The 10,281-nt window shown below is 37.5% G+C and overlaps 1 protein-coding gene across 2 annotated transcripts; it reads left to right on the top strand.

Annotated features, from left to right (window-relative positions):
* Window positions 1–3,350: 3,350 nt before the first annotated feature.
* LOC149401232 (gamma-glutamyl hydrolase 2-like) lies at window positions 3,351–8,519 on the top strand. Of its 2 annotated transcripts, XM_089612471.1 has the most exons (10): window positions 3,356–3,941; window positions 4,212–4,298; window positions 4,452–4,541; window positions 4,997–5,091; window positions 5,242–5,302; window positions 7,095–7,184; window positions 7,301–7,363; window positions 7,519–7,607; window positions 8,071–8,163; window positions 8,271–8,519. In XM_089612471.1, exons 1-10 carry the CDS (start codon window positions 3,492–3,494, stop codon window positions 8,314–8,316), a joined length of 1,164 nt encoding a protein of 387 aa, XP_089468597.1. In that variant the 5' UTR covers window positions 3,356–3,491; the 3' UTR covers window positions 8,317–8,519. The 2 variants fall into 2 exon arrangements, with proteins under 2 accessions (XP_089468598.1, XP_089468597.1); XM_089612472.1 differs by lacking the exon at window positions 7,095–7,184 and having other exon boundaries at window positions 3,351–3,941.
* Window positions 8,520–10,281: the final 1,762 nt, after the last annotated feature.

Below are 10,281 nucleotides of genomic sequence, written 5' to 3'. Positions count from 1 at the left end.
AAATTGGAAACAAATCAAGGCTTCTAGAAGACTTGTTTTGGCCGTGTATCTCAAGTAGGAAATAGGGAAATTAGCTCATGAATATGTGATATTCTATAGAAGAGGAAACTACCTTATTGAAGGTGAGACCTCTCCTATAAATATGAGCCTCATTTCCTCACAATTGATTCATCCAAGTTTAAGAGATTTGAGAGACTCTCTCTCTAGAACTTTGGCCGAAAATCCTCTCTCTCTCTCTAGTTTATTTTCGATTTTTTCTTGTCTTGGCACCTAGGTCCTCACTCGACCTAGTGTTTAGCTCTGCGACTTCAAGACTTGTTCTTAAGTCGTAGTGTTTAAAAGTGCCCACTCACTGATTCCTTCTTTTCGAGTGATTTAGTGATAGAAACTTTCGTGGTTGCTCGAGGTGCCGAGGAAAGAAAGAGAGACGTGCTGCGAGGGGAGACGAGCGTTGCGAACTTTCTAAAAGCTTCTTCAAAGTTCAAGCTTCAAGAAAGGTTAGTAAACTCTTAGCTCATATTGTTTTTAATTACATGTACTTGCTTCTTTGTCTAGGTTAGTAAAAACTGTTTTACTTGAAAAGAAATTTTTTAAAATTCCGCCGCTTCCCGAAGCGTTTAATCTTTTTCTTAAACCCTAGATCAATTCCAACAGAAGGTGTAGAAGAGTCTGAGCTAGGAGCAACCAGAGTTTGAGAAGGAGGACCTGGACTCTGGCTTGAGACTGATGTGCTGGAAGTAGGGGAAGGAACTCTGACACCAGAAGAGCCAAATGGTGTAGAGGTAGCGAATGAAGGCCTTGGAATTAGACCTGGAGGTAAAGAAGTGTCTTGTGCGTGCGACTGAGCTGCAGAAGTTGAGAGAAGCAGCTGTGTGTATGGAAAGGTACTCTCATCAAACAATACATTCCTCGAGATGAAGATCTTGCCAGTAGAGTCAAGGCACTTATAGCCTCTGTGGTTATAGATGTAACCAAGAAAGACACACATCTTTGACCTGAAGTCCAACTTGTGGGTGTTGAAAGGTCTCATGTTTGGAAAACAAGCACAACCAAAACACCTGAGAGAATGATAATCTGGCTTGGCTTTGAACAAGAGCTCTAAAGGCGACTTAAGTTTGAGAACAGGTGTTGGCAATCTGTTTATCAGAAACACTGCAGTTCTGAAAGCCTTATCCCAATAATCAAGTGACATTTGTGCACGAGCTAGTAAAGTCAAACCAGTCTCAACAATATGCATATGTTTCCTCTCAACTAAACCATTCTACTGATGAGAATGAGGACATGACACTCTGTGTTCAATGCCATGTTCAGTAAGATAGCCAGTGAATGCTCTAAATTCATCACCCCAGTCTGATTGAATTGCTTTTTATCTTGGTGCCTATTCGCAGTTCAACACGCGCTTTGAAGTGCAGAAAAGTAGCAAAGGCTTCACTCTTGTTATGTAGGATATAGATCCAGGTGAACCTGGAGAAGTGGTCCAGAAAATGAATATAGTATTTGTAGCCACTGGCTGAACATGATGGAGATGGACCCCATAGATCCGTGTGAACCAATTGCAATGGATGATTGTATTGAGTTGTACTAAGTGGATATAGAAGGTTATGAATTTTGCCAATGCTGCAAGATGTACAGAACTCAAAACTCTCTTTATTCAAAGTTTGAGATAGTTTGTTACAGCTAGCAAGGACAGACTTTACAATGGGAAGAGCAGGATGACCAATACGATCATGCCAAAGAGAGAGAACTCTGGTAGTGTCTTGACTTGAAGGACCTGAATCTAGTGTAGAAGTCTAAGCTGCTGAGTTGACTTGGCAGTTGAGAGCTGAGGAAGTAAGTGCTTCCTGAACAGGAACAGAACTAGGATGCCTGAGTAGTTTGATTGCCTCCGTAGGAAAATGATAAAGGCCATTGATGACTCGTCCCTCAAGAAGAACAGCTTGCGTTCTCAGATCCTTGACAAAGCACACAGTTGGATGAAACTCAAAGAAGACTTGATTGTCCAAAGTAAATTTTGACACACTAAGCAGGTTCTTAGTTATGTCTGGCACATGTAGTATATTATCCAATTTCAACAGTTTAGCTTTTCCACAAGACATAAAAGTTGAATTGCCAGTAGTAGAGATAGGTAGAGCTGTACCATTACCAACGAAGACCTTGTCTGAGCCTGTGTACTGATTCTGAGTTACAACATTTGAGGCTGATGGCGTGATATGAGCAGTAGCTCCAGAATCAGGATACCACATCGGATCATAATTCAACTCAGGAGTGGCTAGGTAGGTCTGAGGACAAGAGAACTGAGAGTTGGAGGTGTCAGTACCAGTGTAGAATGCTTGAGGAGCCGGAGAGTGACCAAAAGCAGGTTGAGGTGGTTGAGAGTGACTAGCGTACGCCGATGGAGATTGAGACTGACCAAAGTACACCTGAGGTGCTTGAGATTGACTCGGCAGTGAGATGCCACGACCAGCACCAGGTGTTTGAGAAAAGTCCTGCACAGTTCCAGTGAAATTCTGATCAAATCTGTACCAGCAACGCATAGCAAGGTGACCTAGCCGGCCACAAAGCTGACATTGAGGACGATTTGAGCTGTTGCTGAAACCACGGCCGTAACCACGAGATTGACTTCGACCACCTCGATAACCACCACGAGTGTTGTTGCTGCCAGGGAATTGTTGAACCTGAGTCGATTGAGTCTGAGATCTGTGTTGAGCGGCTTGTATTGTTGCTACATTCGCTGAGTGCTTGTTGGAATCAAGATTGTTGTTGTGCTTAGCAACTCGACGCTCTTGAGCTAGGAGGAGAGCTTCAACCTCAGAGACAGAGTAAGGTTCCATTCGAGTCTCAACGGACGTGACGAAGGAATCATACTTTGAATTGAGGCCTTCAAAGATCGCATCAATATGAGCATAAGCGGAAATTTCCTCGCCAATAGAGCCAAGTAGATCGACGATGTTCTTGATTTTCAGTAGGTAGTCATTCATTGACAAATTTGCTTTGGTTGTTGCAGATAGCTGACTCCGGAGTTGTTTGATTCGAGCTTTCGTCGTGACCGTGAAGTACTACTCCAATTTCGATCAGATCTTGCTTGATTCATCACATCCGATCATCCTCGTGAGATCTGATCGAAATTGGAGTAGTACTTCACGGTCACGACGAAATTGGACCGTGAAGTACTTTTTAAATAAATAAAAAAATCCTTTCCATAATAAATCCAAAAAGACTTCAAAAAGTACGTTAGCTGAGGCTCTGCTGATCATAGACAGAGTCAGAGCTGAATCGATAATTTGTGGGACCCACAATTATTCAGCAAATCGTCATTTTGCTTCCTTCACAGACCATTAATAACCCGAGTCCCGCACAAAATGAAATAACCCTTCTTCTTCCTTTCCTTTCCCCTTTCCCTCCGTTTTCCCTTCTCTCTCTCTCTCTCTCTTCAATGCCAAACCGTAATAGGGTCGGACGAAAACCAAGCCCCGATCGCTCAAATTACACAGATGCCCTCCCACATCTTCTCTAATTCCATTCCTGTCCCTTCTGACCGGTCCTCAAACGACGCCTCCAACGACGCCGTTTCGCTACCGTCGCCGCCGTCCTCCGCCGCCTCTCCCTTCCCTCCGGAGATGCTTAGCTACCTCTGGATTCCGTTCCTTATCTCTCTCTCTTCTCCGGCCAAGGCTGAGTCATCTACGACAGAGACGATTCTCCTTCCCAGTAAACTCGGCCGCGACTCGGTCTCTTCCCAGAGCTGTCCCGCACCGGACAGCAAGCTAAACTACCGGCCGGTGATCGGAATCCTCAGTCATCCTGGCGACGGAGCTTCCGGCCGACTCAGCAACGCCTCGACGGCGTCGTACATCGCTGCCTCGTACGTCAAGTTCGTCGAATCCGCCGGAGCTAGGGTTATACCGATCATCTACAACGAGCCTCTCGATGTTATTTACCAGGTGAATCGATTCTTCTTTTTCTCGATCGTCTGAGAATTGAGAGAAACGTCGTGAAGTGAAATCGTTTTAAAAGGAACGAATAAGAAGAGGATAAGATTATTTGAAATTTCTTTTTACTGTGCTACTTTTCAGATAATTGTAATTAGTACCTATAGTTTTGCTTGTAACTAGTAACTATTGTTTAGCTTGAATTTGTTTCCTTTATTTAATAAACATAAAACTTGAGTTGATTATGATTTGCCCTCTGACAAGCGCAGTTTGTATTTGCAGAAACTTAATTTAGTCAATGGAGTTCTTTTCACTGGTGGATGGGCTAAAACTGGTCTGTACTACAAAGTTTCAAAGAAAATATTTAAGGTAATAATGTCCCTTGGTATCTAGAGATTAGAGCTGAGTTTATCTAGTTCGAAGTTTCAAAATAGAATCGATAAAGAATACTCAATGAGTATTTTTCTTTGTATGCTTTCCAATTCCAAGTACATTAAAGAGGAAGATTCTGTTTGTCCGCAGAAAATTTTGGAGAAGAATGATGCCGGAGATCACTTCCCATTGTATGCAATCTGCCTTGGTTTTGAAATTCTAACAATGGTCATCAGCGAGGTAGGTAATAAATGAAAAATGCGAATACGAGTGATTATGTATCTGAATAATTTTGAAATGGTACTTTCTTTCATTGGGTTTGATCTGTTGAAATGATAGTGAAGAAAGAATGATTATCTGGGTTTCAATTCTGAAGTACACCTGTGTGTATCTACTTATTTGCAATTCTTGATTTTAGAACTGTCTGTGTTTTCATGGTGATCATTTTCATGGCAGATCACTTGTACCTGTCAGTGATATGGTTGAATGGACAGCCATCCAAAATAAGTTATGCTTCAACAAAATTCTTTTACTTTGTTGGCTGGTTGACCTGATATTGAGTGATTTCGAATCTCCGTAATCATCTCAACTTAGGATTCATATCAAGCCTTTGGATGACTTGTTTCCAACTTACTTCAATAACTTATTAATCGTTGAATTAATTTGAAAACTGATAATACGTTGATTCACAACAGAACAGCCAAATCCTTGAACCATTCAAATCGTCATATATGGCATCGACGCTAGACTTTGTCCCCAATGTGAATATTGAAAGAACTGTGTTTCAGAGGTATACAATCTTTCCTCATTTACTACTTTGTTTTCTCAGATGGAAATAATAGAAACAGATGCAGATAATTTATATATTTGTTCATGCAAAGCACACCATAGCAAATAACTGTCGCCGTGCTCTTCTTTTGATCCTTGTATTCGCTTGCAGATTTCCCTCGGATTTGCTTAGTAAGTTGAGTACAGACTGTCTTGTCATGCAAAACCATAAGGTTAGTTTGAATTCTTGAAACCTCTTCCATTTCGTAACAGACGATGTGAGGTTGAAAAATTGGTCCTTTATGTTTGGATTTGTGCATTATATTATATAGGGGAAATGGGGGAAAAATTACCTAAAGTTTCCCCGAAATAACACTTACATACTATTCTTTTTTTTTTTTTTTTTTTTTTTTTTTTTTTCCTACGGAAAAAATACATAATGTTATGTTTTAGTTGCACCATAGGTACTTCCGCCGTTAGTCTCTAACGGAAATACACGTGAAGGGTTCTGATTTGATGAACATATAAATCCTGTGTTTTTTTAATTAAAAAAAATTAATAATTTGAGAAAAATATAAAATAAATTAATAGTGATAACTAATGGTATATTAAAACTAATAATAACCTGATGAAAAAAAAACTTAATAATAGTAAAATTAATTTATCCACCTTCTTCGCTTGAGTGTTTCGCCGTCGAAGCTCTGGCCATTATTTTCCACAGCCGCAAAGAGCGGCCATGACCTCCACGGAGTGCGTGCCGATGGCACAGTGGGCGATGTTTACGGCGATGGTTGGGGCCACCGCTGCATCGGACGAGGCAGCCACAGGATACAACGACGATTCCCGACTGCATAAGGCTGGCGAGCGTTTCAAGGGTTTGGAATGAACCCTGTTTTCACTAGGCTTCCTTATCCTCCCTCTCCTCCACCTCCAATATCCCTTCTTCCATATACGAATTCAATCAATCCAAAACCTTAAATCATAATTCAGATCATTGTTCGTCAATTTGGATCGCATTTCAAGGTGTTCGTGATATAGGAGTTGGATTCTGGCTTTCTTGGTGACTCCGAGTTGCTAGGATGAAGAAGAGAAGAATGCTTCTTCCTTTATCTTTGATATTAGAAGACTGAGGGCAGCGGTGCTAAGGCTCTGCAGATTATGCACCGAACCAATGGGATTCACGACGACGAGGGTCACGACTGAGTCCGGGGACATCGAAAGCGAACGCCAAGTGTTCGAAGAAATCCTCGACTGATATGCTCTCCTTGTAGATCTTCTTGGCGGTTTAGGTACTAGTTCGAATTCGACGAACTTTGACAGAATCAGGGGTGCTTGACATTATCAGGTGTTCTTTGACAGAAATTGGCTTAAATTGACTCTTTCTCAATTGGTTCGATCAAGACGAAGAAAACCAACAAATGCGGAGGAAAAAGAAATGATACTGTATTCTTTTCTTCTCTTTATATTTTAAGTTGGGTTATATTTTAATTAAATAATTCAATTTTATTAAATTTTTTTTATAAATAATTTAAAAAATTAAGTCTGAGCCCTACATGTGTCCCTTTAACGGTCTAGGTAGTAATAGTGCAACTAAAATGTAATATTAGGTATTTTTGCCGGATAAAAAAAAATACGTGTATAAGTGTTATTTCATGTAAACTTTAGGTATTTTTGCCGCCATTTCCTATGTTGTATATTATATGGTTCATGTAAGCTTTACAAATTACATCTTGTTGACTGCATCTCAAAAATAAATAAATAAGTAACAAGCTCAAATCTTGGAAAGTTCCCTTATCTGCACGTCGTTTATTTGAATCTCCATACTGTTTCCGTTTGCTCAAAAATTCAGTTTCAAATAGTGTGGTATGCCATCACTTGATATTATGTAGATGATGGGTCAAGTTGGTTATGTCTTTTAGTGTATTCTTTAGCAACTTGCATGCCCTTTTTTTAGCATGGAATTGGTGGTTTCTTTCTTATTCTGTCAATGAAAAACTAATTTAGTTTTCGTTATGGCCACGACAGTATGGTATCTCGCCGGAAACATTTCGGCAGAACCATAAACTATGTAGCTTCTTCAAAATCTTGACAACTAGTAAAGACGAAGATGATGCGGTAGGTGAAGCGATTCTCTTCAGGAGTAATGAGACATTGAACAGAGAGTTCAAAAGAGTTCTGTTTCCGTATCGAAACTCTAATTTTTTTTTTTTTTTTTTTAACATTGTTTTCAGGTTTATGTGTCGACTGTACAGGCTCGTCACTACCCCGTGACGGCGTTTCAATGGCATCCAGAGGTATTAATAATACCGACTGAAACAGTGTTTAACATTTTTCGTTAGTTATGTGTGGTTTTATCACGTTTTTAATGTGATCAAGATAGCTTTGTGGACAAGATAGAACAGAAACAGTGATGATGTTCATGTCTTTGGGTCTCAATTATTTAATGCAGAAAAATGCTTTTGAGTGGGGCTTGACGATGATTCCACATTCCGAGGACGCCATCCATGTCACTCAACATATGGCTAATTTTTTTGTCAGGTTAGGGCGTACCCATACGGATATATATTTACGCAGCATATACAAATAATTTATGAAAAAATATATAAAACAGTCGTTCAAAGTTAATTGATTTGCAAAACAGTCAAGGTTGTAAGATTTCAGTAAAATAGTCAAAGTTGTAAGTTTCTTTTAGCAAAATAGCCAAAGGCTAACGCTGTCAATAATTTTTTGAAACTTGTATATACGTTATTCACCAGTATATAAATTTATATACATGATAAAAAAAATATTGACAACTTAGTACATGCAACAAAATTTACACTGAATGTTTAATTAATTTTAGACAAATCTTAGCTATTTTACAAATTAATCAATTTTAATGGGCTATTCAACTAGAATACTCAATAACTATTGTTAACAATATACAGTGTCATTTATTGTTCAATCTTCGGACATTAACCAATGCTCTCCTCTCTTTCCGCCGATGCGTTTTGTGTTGCAGAGAGTCGAGGAAATCTTTGAATAGACCACCTCTTCAGAAAGTACTCGACAATCTCATCTACAATTACAGTCCTACATATTGCGGCAAAGCCGGGTAATGATCGAAGAATACTATTTGAACCTTTCAAGATTATTTTTCTTGCATTTCAATTTTGATTCTGCCGTCTGATGTGAATGTTGGTTCTCTATCTAATCTCTCAGGAAAGGTTACGATGAAGTCTACATCTTCACACGATCTTCCATGTGAACATTGTAGAGACATCTGTGCGATTCACAGAAATTTGTATGTGAATTATGCCACGAATGGCAGTGTTTCAAACAGATAAAATGTTGTAATTAGATTTGCCGAACATTATACTGCCAATTGCCTTGGACATTGGACACAACTATTTATGGGGAAACTTAAAAATGAACGTGACGAAAACTAGAACGAAATATTTTCTCACTAAATTTTATGAGATTTTATTTGGGAAGATAGAACATTTTGTTCATCGATTATCCTTGGCTAAATGTGTAGTTTAGGTAAACTTGATATAACTTTTAACCCAAATATTAAGTTAATGGTTTATAGGTTGATTTTTTTTTTATTTTTTGTTATACCAAATAATAAATAGAGGATTATAAATTTCCAATATCTATTCAAAAGTTTAAAATTTTGAGAAATTGCGCGGAAATTGTGCCGAAATTGCGGTATTTTGAGAAGTCCGGCACGTTTACGATCATTTGTGTGTTTTGCCATTTTATGTCGTGGTATTGCATCTAATTAGGTGGAGATTTTCATGTCGTTATGTCCATTAATGTCGTTAAGTCAATGATATAAAACACAAAAAAACATGTCATGTTATTGCATTCCACGTTGCAATTTTAGTTGCGTCGTCCAAAAGCCGACCAAACTAGTGCAAATTCAACAATATTTCGGGAAATTGCATGTAAATTGCGTTTATTTGTTAACATTTGTGTCTTTCAGCCTTGAAATTATAATTTTTAAGGTTTTTCATTTTATTAATTGGATGTTGTTTGTACTTGTTTCATGGTGAACTATATTTAATTTTTTTTAAAGAGGTTACAAATTTTAAATTGATGTTAATTGGAAGTTAGTTGTTAGAAAATTGTAGTTTATTATATGTAATTATAAACAAGTATTTGAAAATATGAAAAATGATATATTGTTTGTGAACTTATGCGTTGCTTATGTTTGCTTGACTTTGATATTTTTAGTTTATTATGTTTGTTTATTATATGACGGATTCGATTCCTCAACCATTAAAGAACTGTATATTATATTTAGGATATAGAATTATAGAGATTTCTAACGTAGTAAGCCACTTAAAACTTATCAATTTCATATTGTCACACGTTTGAGATTTTTTTGAAAAATAGCCAGTTCCCTTACGTGTCATTGATTTTGGTAGATTGAAATATCTATTATAACCTTCCTGTTTTAAACGAAGTTATTTTGAAAAATTATGAAAAAGAGATACGTGTATATTTGAAAGATTTTTAAAACCGTTTAAGTTTTTATTACGTGGTTATTTGACTGATTTTTTCCTTTTTTATAGAGATTCAGTTTCTAACGTAGTAAGCCACTTAAAACTTATCAATTTCATATTGTCACACGTTTGAGATTTTTTTGAAAAATAGCCAGTTGGCTTACTACGTTAGAAATCTCGAGATTCAGTTTCTAACGTAGTAAGCCACTTAAAACTTATCAATTTCATATTGTCATACGTTTGAGATTTTTTTGAAAAATAGCCAGTTCCCTTAGGTGTCATTGATTTTGGTAGATTGAAATATCTATTATAACCTTCCTGTTTTAAACGAATTTATTTTGAAAAGTTATGAAAAAGAGATACGTGTATATTTGAAAGATTTTTAAAACCGTTTAAGTTTTTATTACGTGGTTATTTGACTGGTTTTTTCCTTTTTTTGATAGAGATTCAGTTTATCACGTTCAGCTATCACGTTGTGGTTGACATTCCTTTTTGAATTCGTCCTTTAAAATCGCAACACGTTATTGTTTTTTTTCTTTTTTGAATTTTTCCTTTATAATCGCAGAAGTTAGATTTTGAACGTTTAATTTCGTTTTTTCACACTAGCACTAGCAGTAAACTCAGCGCCTATTTACTATTTTCCTTAAAAAAAAAAATTAAGGTCAGTCGAACAGTAAGGTCTTCTCAGTTTTTTTTTTTTTTTTTTTTTCATGATGGATGGT

This window comes from Urtica dioica, chromosome 4, assembly GCF_054948205.1.
Source record: "Urtica dioica subsp. dioica isolate 48M chromosome 4, U.dioica_male_clone48M_v1_H2, whole genome shotgun sequence".
Lineage (NCBI taxonomy): Eukaryota > Viridiplantae > Streptophyta > Magnoliopsida > Rosales > Urticaceae > Urtica > Urtica dioica.
This window is presented reverse-complemented; position numbering and strand designations above follow the sequence as displayed.